The sequence below is a fragment of the Rhopalosiphum padi genome, chromosome 4 (genome assembly GCF_020882245.1).
Source record: "Rhopalosiphum padi isolate XX-2018 chromosome 4, ASM2088224v1, whole genome shotgun sequence".
In the NCBI taxonomy this organism is placed as follows: domain Eukaryota; kingdom Metazoa; phylum Arthropoda; class Insecta; order Hemiptera; family Aphididae; genus Rhopalosiphum; species Rhopalosiphum padi.
In genome coordinates, this window is record NC_083600.1 from 41,616,012 (window position 1) to 41,640,733 (window position 24,722).

At 26.9% G+C, this 24,722-nt stretch overlaps 6 protein-coding genes and 1 long non-coding RNA gene across 15 annotated transcripts; 4 read left to right on the top strand and 3 right to left on the bottom strand.

Annotated features, from left to right (window-relative positions):
* Positions 1-71: 71 nt before the first annotated feature.
* On the bottom strand, positions 72-1,585 carry LOC132929388 (protein Vhl). 5 transcript variants are annotated; one of them, XM_060994711.1, is made up of 3 exons: positions 1,452-1,585; positions 685-895; positions 72-621 (listed from the first exon to the last, which is right to left on the bottom strand). In XM_060994711.1, the coding sequence occupies exons 2-3, from the start codon at positions 873-875 to the stop codon at positions 327-329; spliced, it is 486 nt and encodes a 161-aa protein (XP_060850694.1). In that variant the 5' UTR covers positions 876-895; positions 1,452-1,585; the 3' UTR covers positions 72-326. The 5 variants fall into 5 exon arrangements, with proteins under 5 accessions (XP_060850694.1, XP_060850696.1, XP_060850698.1 ...); XM_060994713.1 differs by having other exon boundaries at positions 1,413-1,570; XM_060994715.1 differs by lacking the exon at positions 1,452-1,585 and adding an exon at positions 1,209-1,406.
* A 129-nt stretch (positions 1,586-1,714) lies between these two features.
* Positions 1,715-7,918, top strand: LOC132929386 (uncharacterized). Of its 2 annotated transcripts, none has more exons than XM_060994709.1 (3): positions 1,715-2,236; positions 3,151-3,208; positions 3,330-7,918. In XM_060994709.1, the coding sequence occupies exon 3, from the start codon at positions 3,381-3,383 to the stop codon at positions 7,062-7,064; it is 3,684 nt and encodes a 1,227-aa protein (XP_060850692.1). In that variant the 5' UTR covers positions 1,715-2,236; positions 3,151-3,208; positions 3,330-3,380; the 3' UTR covers positions 7,065-7,918. The 2 variants fall into 2 exon arrangements, with proteins under 2 accessions (XP_060850692.1, XP_060850693.1); XM_060994710.1 differs by lacking the exon at positions 1,715-2,236 and adding an exon at positions 2,243-2,378.
* A 5,451-nt stretch (positions 7,919-13,369) lies between these two features.
* On the top strand, positions 13,370-15,273 carry LOC132930462 (ubiquitin-like FUBI-ribosomal protein eS30 fusion protein). The gene is made up of 4 exons (XM_060996347.1): positions 13,370-13,532; positions 13,691-13,781; positions 14,846-14,981; positions 15,044-15,273. The coding sequence occupies exons 2-4, from the start codon at positions 13,704-13,706 to the stop codon at positions 15,226-15,228; spliced, it is 399 nt and encodes a 132-aa protein (XP_060852330.1). The 5' UTR covers positions 13,370-13,532; positions 13,691-13,703; the 3' UTR covers positions 15,229-15,273.
* A 2,978-nt stretch (positions 15,274-18,251) lies between these two features.
* Positions 18,252-20,262, bottom strand: LOC132928622 (splicing factor YJU2). 3 transcript variants are annotated; one of them, XM_060993426.1, is made up of 2 exons: positions 19,997-20,262; positions 18,252-19,206 (listed from the first exon to the last, which is right to left on the bottom strand). In XM_060993426.1, the coding sequence occupies exon 2, from the start codon at positions 19,195-19,197 to the stop codon at positions 18,346-18,348; it is 852 nt and encodes a 283-aa protein (XP_060849409.1). In that variant the 5' UTR covers positions 19,198-19,206; positions 19,997-20,262; the 3' UTR covers positions 18,252-18,345. The 3 variants fall into 3 exon arrangements, with proteins under 3 accessions (XP_060849409.1, XP_060849410.1, XP_060849411.1); XM_060993427.1 differs by lacking the exon at positions 19,997-20,262 and adding an exon at positions 19,777-19,958; XM_060993428.1 differs by lacking the exon at positions 19,997-20,262 and adding an exon at positions 19,363-19,474.
* A 337-nt stretch (positions 20,263-20,599) lies between these two features.
* LOC132928624 (THO complex subunit 7 homolog) lies at positions 20,600-22,640 on the top strand. Of its 2 annotated transcripts, none has more exons than XM_060993431.1 (5): positions 20,600-20,750; positions 21,061-21,098; positions 21,557-21,680; positions 21,866-22,178; positions 22,244-22,640. In XM_060993431.1, the coding sequence occupies exons 2-5, from the start codon at positions 21,089-21,091 to the stop codon at positions 22,442-22,444; spliced, it is 648 nt and encodes a 215-aa protein (XP_060849414.1). In that variant the 5' UTR covers positions 20,600-20,750; positions 21,061-21,088; the 3' UTR covers positions 22,445-22,640. The 2 variants fall into 2 exon arrangements, with proteins under 2 accessions (XP_060849414.1, XP_060849415.1); XM_060993432.1 differs by lacking the exon at positions 20,600-20,750 and adding an exon at positions 20,758-20,986.
* On the bottom strand, positions 22,473-23,815 carry LOC132928625 (protein C19orf12). The gene is made up of 2 exons (XM_060993433.1): positions 23,429-23,815; positions 22,473-22,953 (listed from the first exon to the last, which is right to left on the bottom strand). The coding sequence occupies exons 1-2, from the start codon at positions 23,598-23,600 to the stop codon at positions 22,694-22,696; spliced, it is 432 nt and encodes a 143-aa protein (XP_060849416.1). The 5' UTR covers positions 23,601-23,815; the 3' UTR covers positions 22,473-22,693.
* Positions 23,816-23,931: 116 nt separating this feature from the next.
* LOC132928626 (uncharacterized) lies at positions 23,932-24,713 on the top strand. Its single transcript, XR_009662053.1, has 2 exons — positions 23,932-24,112; positions 24,466-24,713. It is a non-coding gene; the product is annotated as an uncharacterized LOC132928626 (long non-coding RNA).
* The last annotated feature ends 9 nt before the right edge of the window (positions 24,714-24,722 follow it).

Sequence of the window (24,722 nt, forward strand, 5' to 3'; positions counted from 1 at the left end):
TTAAAATCATGGACACACGCAAACAATATCAAGTTTTAAGATCATGTTAATTAATTTATCATACTCATATATTATCAAAACTATTATTTTCTTATATTTATATGCATGTAAATACCCATCATTCACAGGAATACTTTAAACCAAACAAGATGAAGATTAACTAGATTTTTAAGTTAAGCAGACTTATTTTGTAACAATTGGTTTGTCTACTATATGCTATATGCAGGTGCTTTCAACTCAATATTTTCATTTAATAATTTATAAAATATTTATTTATTACTTATTGTAAAATAAGGTAAAACAAGTTAAAAAATATATACTATTAGTTAGTCAATTGAATAGTTAAAAGCTTCTTTGTTTGATATCATTTCTATTAATTCCTTTTGAAGTGTTTTAGGTATTTCCAACATGATTATGTCATCTTTAGTCTTCAATATTTGAGCTAATTTTAATAAACATAATTGTCTTAAATCCATAGCTGGCATTTCAATTAAAACCCTCGTTCTTAATGGTACATTGATAGGGTGTTTAAATTCAAGACGTCTGTGTTCTTCAACCCAAGGTGTCGCAATGAATACTTCTTTTCCAGCAACAACCATCCGACTTTTTGATATACATTCCCTACAAATATGAAATAATAGTCATACTCATACAAGTCATAAAAAAACATGAACATTAGCAAACCTAAAAATCCATGAATGTGTAGAAAATGTATTTACATCTACAAATTTGTTTGGATCTAAAATACAATAGGTTTGTTCATTATTGTGAAAATTTATCCAATTTACTTCAATGCTATAGCAGGTGTTGTTTTGAAAACGTACATACGCTGGTTTCCGTTGAGTACCAGCAATCTGATCACCAATTAAAGCCATTATCAGTTTAACATTGCTCTCTGAATTATGAGAAAAATAATTAAAATAATACAAAAATAATGTATTGACATTCAACAAAATAATATAAAATTAGATTACAGAAAATCTATAAATTGCATGATAATAAAATTATTTACATGTTTTAGTTAAACATTTAACTGGTTTATATGTTGGATAACTATAAATATTAATGATACACTTAATCATAGTAAGATACTTGCAAGCACAATGATCAATAAGAAATTTGACAAGGAAAAGTTAGATTAATTCTTTTAATACATAATAATAGTCTGCAAGATGTAATAAGTCTTGTGTTAAAACTTTAATCCTTACGGATCTAGGATATATTGACAATTTGACATCTACAAACAGCATCATGCACTTAACTGTGGCAAAATATTGTCAGGAACTAAATTAATGTAGTGATGATATTTACATTGTAAACTCAATATATTGACATGAACCTAACTACGTAAATATTAATTTTCAAATAGTATTTTTAATTTTTCAACATTCGATACGAAAAAAAGTACAAACCATAATCATAAATTAATTTAATACATATTAAATATTTACATTATTGCAAGTAAATCGTGAGTACATAACCAACGGGCAATATCAATTTATTAGCATTATGTCAATAATATGAAAAGAATTACAATCTTGAATCTACTTCTACAGTAACTAAAAATTAAAATTAAAATGATAAGAAAATAAGGAGCTATCAGCAGCTGGTAGCAATACTTTTTACCAATATTGTTGTACCACGGAAGTTGTATATTTCTAGTTAAAATTTATCATAACCCTAGAACATAACATAACCCCACGCTTGGTCCACCATCTGTAGTCCCGAGCACCGAGCATTAACATATTGTGGAGCTATTGGTACTGAGTTCTGTCATAGCTCCTAACCTTAAATTTCTTATATTAAAGAACAATAGACAATTTTTCACTAATTGTTAATTACTGGACAAATTTACATGCGATTGAAATAAAAAGTCACATTTTGTGATGTTAAGATCTTATCACACTCTAGAAGACTTCGAAACTTCGCTTGTAAATGATAAAAATTTTAGTACGAAATATACAAAGGCTAAGACACGAGGTAGTGTCCAACGTAGTGTTAACACTAAATGCAAATCAATTTTTCTTATTAAATATTTAATTAATTCCACATTAAATTGAGCCGTACGCACGAATTGTAAATAAAAATTTCGTTCAGCGGTGAAGTGAAATTCGAGTACGTTGGAGTAGTAAAATTAAGTTGTTGAACCGATAGCAGTGTTTAATCAAATGCTGGGCGACGCCATTTTCCGCGCCCGGAGAGGGGTATCTATTGCTTGGAAATAAACACAAAACGGGTTCGTTGTTTTGAATACTCAAAAATCATTTTCTACTCAAATTGTTAGTGTCAATTATATGTGAATTCTAAATAATTCAATTCTTTGGTATCTTATTAATCCACTGAAGATAACATGTACGTCAAATCCATTTTATCCACAGGTACGCCTTTTTCCTATATTGATTGGTTTTTGTTAGTTCTGATATACAATTACTTTTAATAATTAAATAAATATCGGCGACCTTTAAATGTAGTAAAATACTAAATTGATATTTGTATTTTATTTCTTTTTGGGTGAAATATGATTGTTATTAAAATTTGAACACTTATTTTGTACATAACAGCTTAATAGATACAAATAATGTAAAAAGTATTATTGTACTGTAAATTCTTTTCATTTATACAGTTGTAATACTCTAAATATTGTAGACATTAAATAATTCATTATTTCTCTGAAAAATACTTTCCCTCCAAATTTGCATATTAATTTATTTCATTGATTTACAATTAAATTTAAAGGTGTTTTTGTATCATTGATCACGTATCCTACTAACCACTTTTCTGATGTTATATTTTAAATATTAAATGGTCCAATTATTTTGTATATATTCTTAGATTTTATACATTGGATCTAGAAGAGTTCCTTAATTATTTTAAATCATAAATAATTAGATTTTGATAAATACTTAAAATCACTGAAATCTGTCATTTTTTTTTTTTTTTTTTTGTTAACTTAAATACAAAAATAATTGATATTATAGGATCAATAAACAATATTTTTAATCAATATGTCCTCTTTAAAATACTATAGAAACATATTTGAGTTTCATATGTTAAGAACTTAATTAAACTATATAATAAACCAATATATAATTGCTCTTGCATGCAAATATGTAATGCTTAATCACTCAAAGTTGGTTTAAATTTTTTCAGATTTTAAATGTACTTTTCAAAAGGAATATTAAAATAATTCTTCGTACAAAATACAAAGGTAATTATTATATGGTTTTTTAATCTTACTGAATTTTATTTGTTTATTATTTAGTTTATATCCTATTGCCAATAGAGATTTCCATGATTAAATAAATATGATTCTTACCTTTTTTTTTCAGATTAATTAATTTACTATCAAGTATCAAATATTAGTTAATAAATGTTGATTTATGAAGATGGCCATGAGAAATAATTTGAATAGCACTTTCAAAACTAGCAGTTATAAACAAGTTAAACGACCAAACGGTAAATACGGGCATATGTCATTACATAGCGGGATTAGTAAATGTGATATTTGTGGACAAAATTTACAAAGAATGAGGTTATTTGACCATATCAGGGAATCTCATCATCAATACATTTGTTTAGTTTGCAAAGCTAAATTTAAGATTCATAAAGATTTAATATGTCACATACAAGATATTCATCAATTAGTAGCTTCAGATAAACTTAACAAATCTCAAGATATATTTAATGATAGTGTAAAGAAAAGGTATTTTGCCAAACCTCTTTTTTCATCTCTACTTCCAATTCCGCCTACTACAAATTCTCAATTCTCTAGTAGTAGCTCTGAAGATGATGAATTATATTTAGATAATGTAGATGTGATGGATGTTGTTTTGGGTACTAAAAATTGTGAAGAGCGTAAAAATGAATTGGAAATAAGTAATGTTATTGATGACATCATAAAATATGTTATAGATGATGTTAAAGCTGATGACCTTTTTGAAAGTACATTACAAGACTTAAGTTGTTCTGATATATCAGTAACTGATGAATTTGATAACAAAACTCTTAAGAAATTAAGTGCTTCAGAAGGAGATACTTATCATTCACATCATTCTATGTCTCAAACCAAATGTGACAGTAATCTATCTATGAATATGGATTACACTGAAAATAATGAGGTATCATTTGATAAAATTAATACATTATCCCAATCACCAATTACTACGGACTTGATATCTGTACAAACATTACAAAATCTTGAGGAAGAGTTTAAACTTGGAATTAAAAATATGTCTACAGTTTTATCAGAAAAAAGTCCGTGGGTAAATGGACCAAATGCACAACAAGATATTAATAACTCTACACAAAATGATAATCTTCTAGTTATGGCTCTAACTCTAGATCATAAATTGGCAGATATGAAAATAAACGTAATACTAAAAGAATGCATTAGAACTTCATGTTTAACTTGTGTATATTGTCATAATTCAACTTGTATTGCTGTGAATGGTAAACAACTAGCATTGCATATGATAGAAAAACATCGTTTTATGACAGTAAAAAATGAATCTTCTGAAGATGTTGCTAATATTTTAAAATCAAATTTGAATGCTTTAGAAAATATTTATTTAAACTCAGAAAACTATGACTCTACTGATGAATTAAGTCATATTCCATTTAATAATACTTTCTATTGTTTCAATTGTCAATTTACATCAAAGCAAATGAAAGAAGTAAACTCTCATAAACGAAGTGTTCATTCAAGAAAAACTTATGACTGTATTATGTGCAAAATAACTTTTTCCAATTATGGAGAATTGCATTGCCATTTATGTCCCGGCGTGGATCTTGGAATTTGGCAAAATTTGTTGTTTAGATGCCTATTTTGTGGCCAGGGTCAAATTCCATCTGCATTTCGTTGTATGGTTCATTTAAGAAAAGCTCATAATGCATGTGATTATTGTCTGGAAACATTCTCTAATCAACAAAGTTTAGCATTACATGTTAATAAACATAAAATGCGACATATGTGTTTGAAATGTAACATAACTTATCTTAGTAAGAAGGATATTTTTGAGCATATGTTTTGGAAGCATAATAGGGACAGCAAAGAATGTAAATCATGCTTAACTAAAAAATGGCCTTATACATATCATTTTTGTGTTCCCCCTGCAATGTTCACATGTGATGAATGTAGAAGAACATTTTCTAATGCATTGCTTCTAAGAGTACATGAAAGATGGCACTCTGGAAATATTCCATATGAATGTAGTACTTGTTCTAATAAATTTATCTCAAAAAAGTTACTTAAGAAACATGAACTAATTCATAAAGAAGTAATATCTCCTATAAAAAAGAAAAAAAAGAAGAAGAAAAAAGGATTCGACTATAATCTTCCTCCGTTAAATCTTTCTTCTGATAGTGATACAGAGAAGACGCCTCGTCATAAACCGGAAAAATATTTAAATTCGCCTAGTCCAAGTGGTAATTATTGGGATTATGTTAGTAAACAAAAAAAAGAATTAGTCCATATTGCATTACTAGATCATGACTATACTTTATTATCCACAACTAGTCAATCTGAAGTAATAAAATCTCCTCCATATCCAGATGAATTAGCAGCTATTGTAAATGGTAGTGAAAACATATTAAATAATTCTTTTAACATTTCATGTCAAAGATCATCATGTTCTTCGCACTGTAATTCATCATCTTCATCTAGTTCATGTGGATCAAATTGTTCATGTTCTTCGTCGTGTTCTTCTTCGTGTGACTCTGATAAAGAAGAAAAGAAAAAACCAGTAATCGAAAGTCCAAAAAAACATAAAAAAAAGAAAAAAGAAAAAAAAATCAAAGTATTAAGTGCCAAGAAAATAGCAAATTTCAACTTGTGTGCATTAGAATCCGATTTGGAAAGCGAATTTTCAAATACAGATAATGAAGAATATTATGATATAAATCCAGTCCCTTTGCATCCTGAAATAAATAATAAAGAAACAATACATTTGAAACAAGAAAGTCTTACAGAAAATGCATTAATTTTACCTAAAGTTAACAGTACATTTATATCATGCATAACTTTACCAAATGATAACAGTCTAAAATTATCTCAACAATGTACAAACATTGAATCTCAAATATTGAAAAATAGTGAATCCATTGGATTACCCAATAACGAATTTAAAATAGCTGATGAATATGAAATATATAGTAATAATTGTTCATCAAATATAAATAATATATCTCCAACATTCAATAATTTTTTATTACCTACTGAAGATAAAGAATGTATTGATAATAATTTAAACAAAAATTCAGTTACAATATGCAACGGTAATAATAATTTACATAGTATAAAGGATGAGTTAAATTTGAATTTAAGTCAAGATCAAAAAGTTGCACACAGTTATTTAACACCACCAAAAACAAGAAAACGCGTTCGTTCGTCATCACTTACAAAACGACAAACCAAACATAAAAAATTAAAACTTAAGGTATCAAAAGAAATTCCTCCATTATCAAAAGTAGTATCAAGCATTCCTTCACCGCTTTCATTAAACTCTTCTTATTCAACATGTACACCTAATTTATCCAGAAGCCTTTTGTCGTCTAATGATACTCGTCAGTCTAAACGACAACCCAAAAAAAGAAAATTTTTTGGCTATGAAAGTAGTGACGAAGAAAAACTACAAAATGGAGATTCGTCTTTATTAGTTCAACCATTATCCCTTCATGTTCCGTCTGTGACAAAGAAGAAGCAAAAAAGAAAACCCAAATCAGTGTCACCACTTCAACTTCAACATACTACTACTAAATTGACACAATCACATCAAACAAGACCTATTGTAGATGTTCGAATAAGTAAAATTGTTATCCCCCCTGATGTGGCTGATAATACAGACAGTGATTCTGGAAATTTAGTGATTGAACTTCCTAAATTTGTTGAACAGAAAGCAGTACAGAGCACAGAGAGATTATATTGTCACTGTAGGTGCCCATACGATGAAGTTTCTGAAATGATTGCATGCGATAATCCTAATTGTCGTGTGGAATGGTTTCATTTTGATTGTGTTGGTATCACAGTTGCCCCAAAGGGTAATTGGTATTGCCCAGATTGTCGTTGATTATTATTAATTCTAATATACTTTTGTATTCATTAAAATCAATGTATTTTATCTTTTTTGTTACATTTTTTTACACATTTGTTATACATTTAAGAAACTTAAAAACGGTATTGTTCTTGTAAATGTATTTTTAGATTTTTCTCATGCAAATCTGAAAGTCTAGAAATATTACAAAAAAAAATTATATATATTGACATAAATTACAATGTAATGTATTTTAATTTATACTTATGTATATTTCTTTTTTTTTATTTATTCATTTTCTAACAATATATTCCCAAATTGTTGAAGAATGTCCGATATTAATGTAAAATGTAATATATACACAGGTAAATAAAATGGTCCTTTTTTTAAAATTAATTTACCACAAGTATTCCAATAAGCTTAGTTTATATTGTTCTTAGTAAGATAACATGTACAAATACCAAAAACTCTGTAATTTTAATTTATTAAATTTGAAATCATATTTTTATTTATAAAAAAAAAAAAAAAATGATAATGTATTTAGAAAAATATTCTTTTCTATTAATATGAATTCCGTGTATTTTAATTTATTTATTATTATTTTTTTTTTTTTTGTATTTTCTTAATTTTTCTATTAAGATAAGTTACTTTTTTTCCAATTTAACTCAATCCTATAAATGTTGTGTGACTATTAAGAACTATTTGAAATATGTTATAAAATGTAATATGTATAAACTTACAACAAAAATCTAAAATTAAAAAATCAACTAGAAATACAACTATAATATTATTTACTTACTAGGTAAATTTCTTTTTACCCATTTAGTATTAAGTTTTACTGCTGTGTTCTAAAAAGTAAACTATCAAATTATAATGTTGCTAACATGTGATGTGTGAGTATAATTGTACATTGTATAATGTATAAGCAGGTGTTTTACTTGCTTTTATTAATCCTTTTACAATAACAGATGTTTGTAATTGAATGCAATTTACATTTATGAATTCCTACTAAGACCAAACTACATTGGTCCCAGTGGCGTACGCAGGGGGGGGGGTTGTCAGAGAGATATGACACCCCCCTTAAAAATAAGTATCTGTTCAAATTATGAAACGATGACTAAAAAATAAAAAGGGGTCAATTCATGCATACGAGTATAGGTAATGAATTATGACACCCCCTTTAAAAAAATCCTGCGTATGCCACTGATAGGTCCTACTCGTCAACACATTTAAATATTGTCATCGTAAATTATTTTTGCTGGACTTAAAAAAAAAATAATTGACCAGAAAAGTTGTTTAAGATCATGTTCAATACTACAGTATAAATATATCTGTAGTTAATTCTACAAAATCATTTCAATCCCCCCCTACTATTCTTAGACAAAAAGTTTTCGCTCGAAAACTGTTACTGGTTTCCATGAGATGATTGTTCAATGGTTTCTAGAGATACCTAATGTAGTGAACACATGTTGATTAACCGGACATTATTATGCTATTGATTATTGGCAATAATTTATGTTAAATCCGGTTGATTATACAGCTAAGTTGAATAAAAATATAGAATATAGATGCTTCATGATACCGTAAAACACATAAATCTATCTCTTAAGAATAGGTAATCTACTTTATTGTGGATTTATGCTAATGCTGTCGAGTATTCTGACCTCTGACAAATCCAACTTCTACAAATAGTCACAACTGTTAAAAATGTAAAATCTACGGAAAACTTAAAAATAAAAACTTATTGCTCAAGCTCAATGGATTTAATTTCTTGTTAATCTAATAAGATTGGGAGAAATAGTTATGATTTCCATTATTCCATTGCACTAGTGTAACTATAAAAGTGAAGTACATGAATCATGTATGTTATAAATTATATCATAATTTGAAACCCATCTTAAAAGTAAGAAGAATTGTATGATGACACTATTACGTCTTATTCCTACCTACTATTTATTGGCTACTACATCACGTATACATGATGTACCATGTACCCAGTGGCCAGTGGCACAACTACCGGTGGGGTTAAGTGTGTAAAACACTGCCACAGACCCCAGCAAAATTAATAATATCCTATTTTGGTAATTGATAATAAATGTCAAAATTACATTATTTTAATTTTTAATATATGGATCAAATTTCACAAAATTCGGACAACTAAGTACTAATACATTATAAATGTATAAAATACCTACGTATACATACGTACATTAATACATTATGACCATTATGTAATTAAAATATAGTACAATAAAATATAATATAATGATTAATGAGCATATAATGTGGAAAAATAAGGTATATTGTATATTATTATTTAGGGATCAAAATTTCAGGAAAAAAATGGTTTTAACGACGGTAAATCTATTCAAAGGTTAAATGAGACTGCGTTGGATGAGCTACAAAAATATGTATAGTGTAGAGTTGAAAATGTGTGTCATGTCCATTAATATTAGATTTTCTTAATTTAATAATTTTATTTACAAACACATATTTATAAATTTGTTCACAACTATAAGCGTAAGAAACTTCAATTAGGGCCCCTTCACTAAAAGTGACACTGGGGCCCTAGTTGACCTAGTTGCACCACTTCATGTACCTATCACCTATATAAAATCCGTTTATATTCTTTCAAAATAATAACGATCTACATATATTATTGAGAATACTTTTTTAAATAATCCATATTTATCTTGTTATCTTGGTCTTTAAGATTTTACGAGGACCTATTAATATATCAATAATATATACCTAATGTTTTACGATGATGTGATTATTTTTATTTATTATGTGTTAGAAGTGTTAGAACTATGAACACTAACATAAAAAAAATTACATCGATTTCCTAATTGGTTTCTGCCGTTTCTGGTATTAAAAAGATTAAGTTTGTACTTTGAGGTGTTGAGAGTAAAACCTTTTTTATAAGTAATTTATACCTACTGGAATAAAAAAAATATAGAAAAACAACTTCTCCAAAGAATCAGAGTCCAGACATTTCAACGGTGTCGTAACTAGATACCCGCAACCCCCGCCAAAAATTGTAAGATTGAAAGAGGCTCAAAACTCAAAAATGTAATGTCGTGATGGAATGGATAATAATAATAATAACAACGTTTGTTTGACATGTTGAAGTTGAACGAATGCATATGTAGCGTCGCGGCCCTTTAAAAATATATTAAGTAGTAAGTACCTTAGTACCTACCAAAAAATAATAGAACATCACCTTTGACTAGTTAAGAATAAAATGTAACATAACTATTAGAATTTAATACGGATCTATGACGTATTCGTCGTAAATACTAATTAGTAATTACTGATTCTTATTAATGGACGACCTACGAAAACGAAAAGTTAATTGTTTCTTATTATTATTTATAAGTAAACTGTCTGCGTTATTGCAATCGTTTTTGATTTTTTTATCATCATATCATTTATTAGGTATATTATGCATAGGAGTAACTAATGAGGGGGCTTGGGTGGACTTCACCCCCGCCCACCACACGAATTTTTGGGTAAATTTATGTGCTTATAAACATAGTATAAACTTTATTTTTGCCTACAATATAAAAAAATAAAATGTTTCGTATAAACGAAAAACCATTCAAGACAGTTGTATTAAACACCAGTAGATACAATAACTAAAAAAAAATTGATATAAAATATTTTTAGGAATCTAGCCCCTCCCCTTTACTTAAAAGACTTGTTACGCCTATGAGTATATGAGTACCTAATATATGATCATTCTGAACAGTGAACACGCAACATTATCAACGTTCAACACATGTATTTTATTGTATCAAAATTTGTAAAATACATTAATTACAATTAATTATAAAATAAATTTATATTTCTCATGGCGTAATATATAATAATAAATAATATGAAATACCACATTAATCAAAATTAATAACAAAAAAAAAAAAAAAAACAAATTTATCGGGGACGCATATTCTGTAGTTCTGCATTCCAAGTTTAGATTTTGAGGACATTAGATATTTAAACTAACAACAACGATTTTATTTATTTCTTTAATAAATTTACTATTGTTGATTTGATTATTTATGTTTTTTAAAAAAATAGAACAGCATTTTATATATTATATATAATATACTATATAAAAGTATTGAAGTACATATAAATATTTTAAAAAAGGTCATCGGGAGATCTTCTCACTCAGCCCACACCATCATCGTTCAGAATCGTTTTTATTGTGCATGTGGAATAATTTATTATTGGGTACAATTCATGAATTAAGATATCTTTATTCGTGGTAGGTACAATCAGTGACGTAGCCAAGCGGAGGGGCTAAAGGGGCTATGTAGGAGTGAGGAATGTGTTGATTTTACAATGATATATGTTTTTTTTTGTGTCTGTCATTACGTTTTAAAGTAGAAACAATGCTTTGATTTTTTACTTCAGCCCCTCTTTGAAAAGGAAAATTCATGTAGTTGGTACATATATATGTATTATATTAACCTAATTAAAGTTAAAATGTTGAAGATAAGATTTGATTATTGAAACGTAAAATAACGATTTTTTCACCCTGCACGTTTTTATAGAGATTTATTATTAAAAAAAAAATTGATAAATATAGAAAATTGAAACTGAAACATTTAACTACTAGCTAAATTATTAATTTTTATTCACTATGAAATTTTCAAAATATTTAAACAAATTTCATTAATAGTAATTTCAAATTTTCAAATTGTCGTTAAATTTAAAAAAAAACTTAAAATTTAATTCATGATCGATGATTACACACAGTTGGCAATGACACAATAACATGTATCATTATTTATTATGTTATTTTGGATTTAAGTGAAGAAAATCTAGTATCTTAGGAACATAATATATACAAATATATAATATATCATATATGTAAAAATTATGGCATTCGATTTTATGTGAGTATTACATCTTTATTATGATTTTTATTCGTCTGGCGTATACATTATAAAAAAATTGTGTTAGAAATGGTTTCTTAGAAATAGTTGTAGTTTTCCTTATAAATTTATCTTACCTTATTATTATTACTGTAGACTGTATTCATTAGTAATTATTTATTAGATATTTAGATCTATCTAGCGATTTACCTAATAACCAGGGCTCGGGACTTATAATACTTAAAATCTTTAAAATGATCGCTTAAAAAAGCACTTAAAAACATCAGGCTAAAATGCACTTTACCACAACTTTCATGAATTTTGAATTCTTTAAAAAATACGTGTTTTATAACACTGATTTCGAAACTGTTCGATTTTTTTTGTGGAAACCATTATTTTGGAAGTTATAGCCTTCCAAAGTTTGCAATCAGTGTTAAAAACACGTCTTAAAAAAAAAATTTCGAAATTTGTGATAGGCGTGGTAAAGTGCATTTGTTCCAAACATCATTATAAGCACTCAAATAAGCACTTAAAAAACTTAAATTTGAGCAAAAATATTTAATAAAAAAAAAAAATTTCTTTTTACATGATAAAGTAGGTACTAGACATAATATGTAACTTCGCTAAAAATAATATAATTAAAGACTAAAAAAAATATTGAAACAAAATAATTAGGAAAAGATTTAACTAAAAAATCAAAAAAATCTTCATATTAATATAAAAAAATCAAACTTCACTTTGAAACATTTTGCTTTATTGTTTATAGATTTTCTGAAAAAAAAACTATAAAAAGTAAAAAAAACTGGTCAAAAAAGCAAAAATATTAAGAAAAACAAAAAAAAAATTGTAAAAAGCAATTAAAAACACTTACAAATTTCATAATTGAACGTGTTTTAACATGACATACACTGATACACTTCCATAGCACTCTGCTATATTTTAAGTCAATCCATAAAAATAAGCAAATGCTTTAAGTCCGGAGTCCTGCTAATAACCAACTCAAAAAACATTAAAATATTTGTATATTGTCTAACGATTTTTTTTAAATTTTATAATACAAATAACGTTTAATTTTATATACTTATATCTAATCATGTAATTGTTTAGTTATAGAAACTTGTAGCTGACATCAAGTTGATAATACAATTATGGACGCCAGAGATTATCGATTATTATGCCGAATATGCTGACAGCAATCGATCGATCGATAGTAATGAAATTTTTCATTATTTTTAGTTCTTTTTCTATAAATAAAGATACAAACACGATATATACGGATCATATGTGGATACAATATACAAATTATTCGCTTGGTATTTAAATACTATTTATAATCAATGGTAGTACGAATTTTGTGTTTAGCACACTGTTGCACTTACTTTTATGGTGGTCACACTATGCCTTCAAACATTGGTTAGTATACGAAATAGTTTATAGTAACTGGTAAGCGTTTACTGTTTATAAGAAATCGTGGTATATTGGTATGTATCTATGGCAAAGGGGTGTACTTTTTACATCAATGCTTCGTTCACATTTTGAGGTTCGGAATTCTGTTCTTTCTTTAAAAATTCCATATTTTTAAGACTCGTTGAATTAAAGTAAATCGTTGGTAGTTGATCAAGTAAGTAATCTTTTAGTATTTTCAACATAATATTTTTTAGATTTGTAATGTATACGCTTTTCGATTTGGTAGTGTATAACCTCAAAAGAAAAAAAAATTATTTTCAATGCATACGTTTGTTGTAATAGGTATTAATTTTTTATTTAACAAAATTTTAGCAACTTCTTCAAAATGGTGAATTTGTTCGTACGTGGTCAAAATGTTCATGCTTTGGAATGTCAAGGGTTTGAGAACATTTCCCAAATCAAGGTAAATATTATGTGTTTAATTATGTTTGAGAATCTGATTATCTTGTCATGTGTTAAGACTTTTATGGCCAAGTTTTGTACTTAATCATTAATTTGTTATTGATGTATACTATTTTCTTTTTCTATTCAATATTTGTTGTAATTTGAACACACCATTTATTGTTTAGTAACACATAGTTCTTAATCTGTCGATAGGCGCATTAGTATTTGTAATACCTAGGCACATATGAGTGATGTTCACTTCTCCAATTTTTACTACTATTTACTAAAAGTGGTTTTTCGTACTGTAAGTTTAAATTCTGGTATGAATAATTAATTAGGATCACTATGGTTATTTATTATTTAAAAAATCATATACATAGGTATATATCAATTACAGGTATTTATTCTGAACCTGATTGATAGGATTTACATATAGTACTAATTTTTATCGGGACTGACCATTTTAATCCATTGTCATTTAAACACAAGACTATGAATTGGGTTATATTATTTATAGAAAAATCTCAAGATATCATAAGGTATACATATGTATCAACAGTATAAGAATTAAATTGAAGTTGATAGTGGCAAAATTAGAAATCAAGTGCTCATACACAACTACTGACTGTTTAGAAAAATAAATATAATTTTATATCTTACCCTTACATATATTATGGATGTAAGGTATACCGTGTACATTATTGTTTGAAACTAATATTATTTTAAAAATACATGGTTCATTTTTTATTATTAAATTAGTTTATCTTTTTTTTTCTTGTTAAATAATTGTTTATTTTGATTATGAATTGTAGAATTATTTGTGATTCATGTTAAAACAATTTTGTGGTTATTTCATTTTCATTTTAATCAATAATATGATAATATTTATTATTATTTTATTAGTATCTAATGTGATATCTTATGAAGTAAGCTGACTATGCAATAATGCGGTGATATTGTAGGAGATGATCATTAATTTTTGTCTTATTTTTAAATGTGGCTTAGAATATGAATAAAATGATTTTTATTATAAACTAAAAATTATAGTTTTATTAACTTACTTTTTTGTTCAATCAAATTTAGAACCGATTGGCTACTTTGGAAAATATAGAAGAAACTTTAATTTCGTTGTATAATCAAGGTCAACCACTTAATGACAATCAAATTGTTGGAGAATTAAACAACTTCAATATTGATTTAATTGTTCCATTGCTTGGAGGTAAATAGTTTTATTTTAATTTTACATATAACATATTAACTGATTAAAATTAATTAATTTAGGCAAAGTTCACGGATCACTGGCTCGTGCTGGAAAAGTTAAGGGACAAACTCCAAAAGTTGAGAAAGTCGAAAAGAAAAAGAAGAAGAAAACTGGACGATCAAAGAGACGCATTCAGTACAACAGACGTTTTGTAAATGTTGTTCAGACTTTCGGACGTAGGAGAGGGCCAAATGCCAACTCATAAATTGTTTTGCTCTTTATAAATTTAAAATAAACAATGTGGTAAAATTTTGAGATTTATTTATTTTTCAATGATTATAATTTTTGTAATATTTAGATGAGAGGTCAAAAATAGTTATATTTATAGTATGAAAATGTGTGTTTGGTAGATACGTTTTTTCTCTGTATCTCTATGAATAACGAATAAGAAAGTCTACTAGTCTGTTTTCAGGGCAGTACCAAGGGTGAGGCGACTGAGGCATTTTCCTCGGGCGTCAATGAAATAGGGGCGCTAAACTTTGATACATTTTTTAAATTAAACTATTATTCTACCAATATATAGTATTTAAGGAGCATTTAAAAATGTTTTACGTAAAAAAAAAATATTTAACTATTCAATTACACTACTTGTAACTGTCACCGGGAGTGCTAAGCCGCTAACTACCCAATGAGGGCTCAAATAACATACTAAAGTTTGTATGGCACATAATGCATTTTAGCATTTATTCTTACTTTAATCTCACGTCTTCTGCAACTTTATTCCCTGCTGTTTATTTATTTTATTTTGTTTGGGTAACCCAGAGTTACATCCAGGCATAAAACACTTAGAGCAGTCTTGTTAAGTATTGAAATACAGGTATTTGGAAACTAGTATTTAAATACATTTTGAAGTATTGTTATGGTATTCCAAATACAATTGTTTAAAGTATTTTTAAGTATTCTTAATACTTGTATCTAAATATTATAAAGTTTTATCAATTTCTTATAAAAATAAATAGTAAAATGTTAAATATTAAAATCAGTTCAGATTAAAAACTGAAAAAAATTGACTTTATAAAAGAACATATTTTAACTGTTTTGGGCAAACATGCTATTATCTTTAAAAGTCTTCAGAGAATTGATTGCAAAAAATGTTTAAAATGTACAGCGTTAGGTACCTATGTAAAGTTTAGGTATGTAGATTTGTAAAAATTAAAAAAAATACTTTGTGAGTATTCGTAAAATACATTATTTTATAAGTATTTAAAAGTATTTTTAATACTTTTTCATGCGAATACACTAGTATTACAGCAGTATAATACTTTTTTACAAGACTGCTGAAGAGGCATACTAGATAAGTAAAAAAATAAATTTCAAACGAGGTTTGCACAAAAAGAGAATAAATTATTTTGAGATTTATTTTTTATGTGTCAATTATAATAAATTTTAAAATAAATACTTCTCTAATAAACAAATATATAATAATTTAACATATTTTCAAAATGAGATTTTTTTTGACGGAAGGGGGCCACATATACTCAAACTTGCCTCAGGCGTCAAATGAGTTTGTTACGGCTCTTATCTGTTTTAACCTAATATTACTCAATATTGGTATCTTTTTTTCAGTGAAATCAATTTCCATGTCTTTGTAAATGCTTTACTATATTGTCACACTCTTTTTACAAGGTAAATGTTTAATAGAGAACTAATTTGTAGTATGGAGGTCGGTCCTCAACCTTATTGCAGATATAACATTTTTTGTTGTGCTCAATAATATGTATTGGTAAAATCATTAATTATCCTAACCTTTCATGGAATTGTAATTATAATTATATAATAAATATATTTGAAGAAATATTATTAATATTAAAGGGAATAAAAGATTATAGTCTATGCTCTTCTGACAAGTAAGTCATGTTTTTGTTCCAACATTAATTGATCAAGTAAATTTATAAGTCGACTGAAATTGCTGAGAATATAATCCACTACTTAAATCATCACCCCTTATTTGATTTATCTAATTTAAATAAATACTTGAGTAAATTACAAAATGGCTGTAAAATTTAGAATTCCAATTGTTTCAACTTAAATACTAAATATTTAAAAACTATGATATTAGTTTATTTCAGAAGTTTCCAACTTTTTATGATATGACCCATTTTGGATTTTTTTAAATATTTTTGGTGGCCTGCATTAATATCAATGACATTTTATAGAATGTTTAAAAAATATATATTACTTAAATACAATATTAATTTCATATTTAAAATTAAAAATAATTTAGTTATTTATAACAACAAATTTTGAAGTGTAATTAACATTTTTATAACTTGTCCGTGTTGAAGCTCAGATGTAGTTCCATCCATTTTCTAACAAAATGTGACCAAAAACAATTAGCTGAGTGTTAGCCTGTAGATTTTACAGACATAATTTTGTAATACTTAAAATGATTCCCAATTTTTTAACATGATTATTCTACCTAAGAATTTACTACTTCTGTTTCATTAATATTTGAATAAGTGTAGCTCTAATCAGTGCTGGCTTTAGGTTGTTTTACCGCCCTAGGCTATTCTAATTTACGCATTTATGGTAGTCACAATATTATTAGATATTTTTTTTATATTTGTTGAACAATGAACATACATTCCTGTGTACTAGTAATAATAGTTAAATAAATTTGGTTCATTTAAAATTTGCTGTCTCTAAACTAGTATCACCCTAGGGCCTAGATGGTTGCCTATTTTGTAACAGCGCTGATCCAGCGTCCAGCCCTTGCTCCATCTCAAAATTAAGTATAATATAATTTATGCTCATATTATGATAAATGTAAATCACTTACTAACTTTGCACAGTAAGGTAAATCAAATTTGCTTTTTTAAACAAATTCTTATGTAGAACGGATTCCAATAAACAAATTTTTTATTATTAGTTATATATTTTTATTTTTGAAGATATTTATATTAATAGAACAAATATATTAATTATCAACCTTTGGCAGCAAATTGGTTATAATTTTAAGTTCAAAGGGTGAAACGTAGCAAATCCCCCAAATTTAAAAATAAACAAGATTTACAAAAAAACAATCATTTTTACAATGATATATAATAGAACTCAAATAATTCATTAGATACATAGGTACTGTATAGCAGAGTATTCATTTACTAAATTTACTGCTTTGTAAAAAAAATTCTTTAATAAAAACAATTATATCAGTTTAAAATTATGCATACATGACACATCAAGATTTTTATAAGATAAAAGGTTCAGAGTAAGGTATAAAGTAAACAATTATTTTTAAAAATGAATTTGTTATAAATATGGTGTATTTTGAATTGTTAAATATTATAATTTTTAACCATACTTTCATATTTATTTATACTATTTAATTAGAATCATCACTACTTGAATAATTTCCAATTAATGATAATGAATTACAAGATTCTTTTGTCTTATTGATACTTGTAACATTATTAACTTTAACTAAATTTAAAAGGTTGAGCTTAGAGACCTTTTTCTTTGCACTAGTTTGTGCTGTTGAAGTGATTACATTTTTTACTATACTTTCAGTCATATTATCTTCAGATTCTAATAACTCTTCATCATCATTTTCATCAATCTTACGCTTAATACCCATTAAACTTTTGACCGTATTCTCATCTTCTTCTTCTTGCATTCGTTTAATTTGCTCCTTTAATTCTGCAGGGTTATACTTTAATAACATTGAATCATAATCCACATTACCTTGACGTCTATTTAAATCTCTTAGCTCTTCAAGGGATTCCATTAATTCAATTTCTTGTTTAGACTGCTGAGTGCGATTTTCCAATAACTTCATTGGATTTGTAGCTTCTTCTTCCTTTTCAGCATCTTCTTCTCTTTTTTCCTGTTCTTGCGCAAGTTTTAGAGCCATGAAATTTCGTGTAGCTCCTTCTTCAATTTCATAATCCGTGTTACGTGGGTCAGTTTTAAAAGATATTTCTTGTAAACACCTAGTGCATTTTATGTAAAACCGGTAAATACGTATACCTAAATAATCTTCATTTTCAGCATCTTCTTTACGTGCATTAAATTTTTTTCCTTTATAAATATATTCACCGCATGTTTTACATCTCATATTAAATGGTGCCATAAGACGAACAGTATATTGTCGATTTTTTGGAAGTTTCATACGTGGAATTTTTGAAGGATCAAAATCAGGTGGGTAGTATTTATTTAATACTTTTCTTTCCGACATATTAACTACCTAAAACATACATAAAGCCCATTTAGCATTTATATTTGTAGACAAATTAAATAAATTATAATTGGTCTAATAGTTGTGTATTTTTATTTATACATTATAAATCATAAATAAGAAAATATTTTTTATTTATTAAAATATTGATACTAAAAATAAAACCTTATTCCAAAGTTGAATTACTATTTTGAAAGATATGTTTTTTTATTTGGTTGCAATCATACCAGACTTAGGTTATAAATTGAAACTCTAGACCAAAAAACAGATCATTATAAAGCTGGAAAAACTATTTTCCACAAATATGTTTTTTCTTTTACAAACAGATTCCTTAATTAATCAGTAATTAACCACCATGAAGTTTGATACCATTAGTCGAATTTTAATAGTTTCTACCACTATTGCGCAATGAAAATTAAATAAATCAATAACTATATTTAATAAGGACCAGCTTTTAAAGCATAATTACTCGCATAGCAGTAGATATGACCGTAAAATTTGGGTATCAAATATTTAAACTAGTTAAATTTTTTTTGTGTTAACGGTGTTAGAAATAAATTATTAATTATATTTAATTACCTGTAATAACCTGATTAATAGGTGTGAAAATATATTAAGTTTAATACATGGTATTAATGAATTGAGTTTGTTTCTAACCACGGATATAGATACTAGTACTAGTATCTATATCCGTGTTTCTAACCATGGCACGACAAATAACAGTCTTAAATATTTACCTTAGTGTTACTACTTACTGCTTTAGTATCATTGATTTTATAATATCAATATTAGTACTTACCGTATATCAGACCTGACAAATTTAATAAAACTGGAATTATGGTCCAAGAGGTACCTAGTGGCAGTTAAACTTATGGTCAGTTTTAATTATAATTATTAATAACGAATGCAAAATAAATAATTATAATTTTATTGTTATAAACGATCGCTATGGTTTAACTGTTATAACTTAATATTAAGTTGTAATGTACATTCTATATTGACTACCGAAATCCATGATTTTTGTCTAAAACAATATGATAATTGATAACATGATATATTAAAAAAATATACAATATTGCATAGACATATAATTATATGTCTATGCAATATTGTCTTTTTCTGTGATATTATTTAGCGTCACTTATCTGTTGCCAACTTAAATCATTTGTTTATCATATTTCCCAGTATTATGTGGTATTATCATAGACCTTATACTAATAGACGTGTGGATGCGGGTTGGTGGCACGATTAAAGATATCTTTAATCGTGGTTGGTGGTGCGGTCTTTCCTAACTTTGATAGTACGCGGTGTGAGTATTGATAAGACGCACGGTTATAATGATTGTACAATCCCATGGTTCTTGTGCGCATATGCAGTGTACATGTACTACCTTGATCAGCGCCCTCACGTGTGGACGCCGGAACTACTACCATGTACCGTCTATTAGTATAAGGTCTATGGGTATTATTATAAATTAAATGGAAATTGTTGAGCTATCAATATAAACATCACAGAGTGTGATATTATTTTTATTATTATTAAATATTAAACAGGTATTGTACGTTTACGATCTTATGTATCAAAAAAATCTAAAATAGTATCGTGTTTGATTATTAATTTGTGAATTCTATATTTCAATTTTTACTGTTTTAAATGTAATGATCTCATGTGTTGTTTTTAATCTTATTTTACATGAATTTTTTTAACTTACAAAATTACAATGTATCCTTGATATTACCCTAAATTAAGAGTTGACATACTCAATTATTCATTTATATCTTAATTCATAGTAATAACAGTCACAATAATTTCATTTACTAACAGTTATTCAAATAGCGGGATTTATAATATTTTAAATTCCAGTTGGTGATCACATTACAATTCATACAATATGGATGACGGTAATAAATTATAGTTTTTAGATATCAAAGTTTCAATTTTAAGAGTTTTCTTCACTGTAAACCATGTATTTTATTTGTTTTTTTGCATACACTAAATTAATCTATTGTTCAATATGTTTGAACAGATTATAAAATAAAATTCTTTTAAAAAAAAAAGTAAATATTAATTGTAACCAACATGTATTTCTCGAGTCAGAGCACTCGACTGGTATCTATTAACATAGATCATAAATATTATAAATATAATATATATTAACTTTATAAGTGTTTTATTTTTATATATATTGTTTGGAAAATACTAAAAATACAGTAAAATCTCCCTTAACTAACACCTCTAAATACCGGACACCTCCAAATAGAGGACAAAATTTCAACGACCGACGGTGTCCGATATTTAGAGTTTTCACTGTAGTAGAATTTCTGTAAATATAATATACATATATTTATTTATTTTATAGAAGAAGTAATTTGGCGTAAGCTGCTCATTGATGGTGATGGAATTGGCGATGATAGGCGTTTAAATGTTTTGCTAAAAACATATTTAAAGTGGTGCAACACAAAATACACAGATCCTCTTGAAAGGTACTCATTTATAATTTATAAACACATTAAGATTCAATAGGTACCTAGTTATTTGCTGTAAAATTGATGTCGCCTAGTATAACATGGTGATTTACTGTCATTAAAGCTAAACTTGAATATAAATAATATTATGTTAGACTTAAAAATCTATTATATTAATATAGTTACATTAATTGTATTTTTAGTCAAAAAGCTATGGAGAAGATGTTGGTTCACCTCAATTTGTGTGAACATGCTATGAAGAAATCTCAAGCTGTTTCACGTATGAATGTAGAAGAAATGTTAATGTATGACAACATGTCTAGTGAAATTGATCACAATATAACAAATACAAAAACCGAGATAGATCGCGCAAAAGAAGAATTAAAAAAAGCCAAAACCATCAGACGAAATCGAATGGAGTATGATGTTTTAGCCAAGCTCATTATTCAACACCCTCCTAGAACTGAAACTGCTAAACGTCTTGATGATTTGAAGGATGAACTTCAAGCATTAAAAGTATTTTCATAAATATATTTATAATTGCTAATATTATATTAATGTTTGAATTAATGTTATTTCAGATGACAAAAAATGAAATAAATCAAAAACTAGATAAAAGAAGAAAACAACTGCATGTACTCATGTCTGCATTAAATGACTTAACAGATAGTTTAGATGATAGTGGCTCGATGAGTGAAGATATGTCGTATGAGACCTTTGATGATGAAGATCTTGATATATTGACAAGAAAAGATGATGCCGAGGAACCAATGTCTGATTAATCATTAAAAAAAAAAATAAAACTATTAATAAATGCCCAATAAAATGTTTTATATTATTAGTATCATGAATCAACAATAAGAACATACTTTAAATAATTTAATACACTGTTCAATAATAATTTATTTAAAATAATGAATTGTGCAATTTATTTTATACTTTCATTAATTTTACATTATAAACAGATAGCTGAACATACATACATTTATATATTATTTATATTTATTGCTTTAACACCAAAAAAAATTATACTAACTACGAAGTATTTCCAGACTCATTTCATTGCGCAAAAAGTTTATAGTTTCGTGAATGACAGCTTGTTTTATTGATTGACTTGTGCTTAGTAAAACTACCAATTTGACTACATCACTCATATCAATTGATGTTACTACATTTTGTATGGTATCAAATAATTTTTTCTGTTTTTCATAGTCCATTTCATGTAAAATTTGTAGAAGAGACTTAAAATCTTTGGTCATTGTACAAGCAGCTACAGTACCCATTACTCCACCTAAAGTCATAAACATTTACTGCATAACCAATAAAATAAGGCACAAGGTTCTCACACAACCAAATGATACTATAATTAGCAACATCAGTAGCTTTAGCTTAATTAATTTTTTTTACTTAATTTTATGATAAGAATATTTTTTATATATTTTTATTTTGCTATAAATTTAACAATAAGTAAATTATCAGAAATTAAGAAATGAAATGACTTAAATGGTAAAAAAAAATTTTTAGTAGAATCTTTTTTTATTGTTTTTTTATTAAAACTATCTTGGATTATAAAATATGGTAAAATATTAAAATAAAATAATATCATAAACATAAAAAGTCGGCGTTTTAGGATTTCACAACTCATTTAAACTGTTGATAACATACTGTCCAATATTACAAATTCCAAAGGTTAATATATAATAAAATGTTTTTCATATGAAGCTAGTAATTTAAATAAATTATATTTATTAAAGCTTTTACTATACCAGCTATTAAACCACTCTTGCCACCAAGTAATCCTCCAACAAGAGCTGCAATGCCTGTTATAAGACTGCCTTTAACAGATTCTTTAACAGAGATTTTTATATTTTCTTCTTGAAAAATTTCAGCAACGACTTCTAATGATTTTATCATACTTTGAGGTGCAATTGTTGACATTTTTCTTGCTTATTTATAATTACTTGTGAAAATTTAAATCCATAAACATAAAGATTAGAGTGATGAAAAATGTATCTTATGCCTTTGTTTTAATTTACACGAAAATTATAAAATTAAAATTATTTCATTCGTCTTTCGAAAAACAAAGTATCAAGAATAAAAAATAAAAATATTAACTAAATGTGTTTCATGTGTCATGTCTTCATGATCATCTGATATCAAAAACAAAAGAATACTGATAAGCATCAGTGTGGCAAGTTTAAAAATTTTATGAATTATAAATAATATCAATGATAACAGTTTTTTTTTTTGTTAATTTAATAAGGCGCAATTTGAAACAATCGTAACTATATAGTTTAAAAAATATAAACATTTACGTAAAATTTTGAACTGGGTCTAAATTATTGAAACTTGTAGTGAGTTTAAGTGCCTTACTCTTATCCATGACTAAATAGATCTATTTAGTCATGCCCTTATGATTGTTTGAAACCCATCACTCGGATATTTCTGGGGTAAAGTTGTATTCATTTTAATGTGAGATCGGCTTTATTAGTAATCATTTTATATCTATAGTCTGTCCAGCGAGAGAACACGCCGATTCTGTGCAACCCCAATACCTCATGCTATTAAAACTTGTTCGCTTATGGCTGGGTATCATTGGGGAATGCGCAGAAAAACTGATTTTGGACTTGATCGGTTTGCGGCGCGTTCTCTCGCTGGACAGAGTATAGTTGGTTCGTTTACAAAATTTTTTTTATAATTAATTACTAGGGTATTTTCCCTGCTAGTAATGATCATCATTAGTAAATACTATATAGAATATATTTTACTAACACAAACATTGACATTCTTGTTTCTATATTAGGAGAAATAATGACAGATCAACTCATCAACACATAATCTAATTAGGTATGGCGTGATCAACACAAAGTCAAGGTGACTAAGGTTAGCATAAATAAGATAATTATGAAAATTCAGAAGCAGCCGCAAATTGTACACGATCAGTACGATTGGAGCTTGTATATACAACACTACTGCTACTGTACACGATTGATATTGTTTACCTAATGTTTATTGTTTAGTAATGTTCATTAAAAATATTAGTGTTACTTACTTTGTATA

Coding starts and splice junctions, on each gene's coding strand:
- LOC132928622 (XM_060993426.1), bottom strand. CDS start 19,197: ATGTCGGAAAGAAAAGTATTAAATAAATACTACCCACCTGATTTTGAT.
- LOC132928624 (XM_060993431.1), top strand. Junction 21,681..21,865: donor TACACAGATCCTCTTGAAAG/GTACTCATTTAT, acceptor TTGTATTTTTAG/TCAAAAAGCTATGGAGAAGA. Junction 22,179..22,243: donor ATGAACTTCAAGCATTAAAA/GTATTTTCATAA, acceptor ATGTTATTTCAG/ATGACAAAAAATGAAATAAA.
- LOC132929386 (XM_060994709.1), top strand. CDS start 3,381: ATGAAGATGGCCATGAGAAATAATTTGAATAGCACTTTCAAAACTAGC.
- LOC132928625 (XM_060993433.1), bottom strand. CDS start 23,600: ATGTCAACAATTGCACCTCAAAGTATGATAAAATCATTAGAAGTCGTT. Junction 22,954..23,428: donor CAAGAGTGGTTTAATAGCTG/GTATAGTAAAAG, acceptor TTATGACTTTAG/GTGGAGTAATGGGTACTGTA.
- LOC132930462 (XM_060996347.1), top strand. CDS start 13,704: ATGGTGAATTTGTTCGTACGTGGTCAAAATGTTCATGCTTTGGAATGT. Junction 13,782..14,845: donor AGAACATTTCCCAAATCAAG/GTAAATATTATG, acceptor AATCAAATTTAG/AACCGATTGGCTACTTTGGA. Junction 14,982..15,043: donor AATTGTTCCATTGCTTGGAG/GTAAATAGTTTT, acceptor TAATTAATTTAG/GCAAAGTTCACGGATCACTG.
- LOC132929388 (XM_060994711.1), bottom strand. CDS start 875: ATGGCTTTAATTGGTGATCAGATTGCTGGTACTCAACGGAAACCAGCG. Junction 622..684: donor ACACATTCATGGATTTTTAG/GTTTGCTAATGT, acceptor TCATATTTGTAG/GGAATGTATATCAAAAAGTC.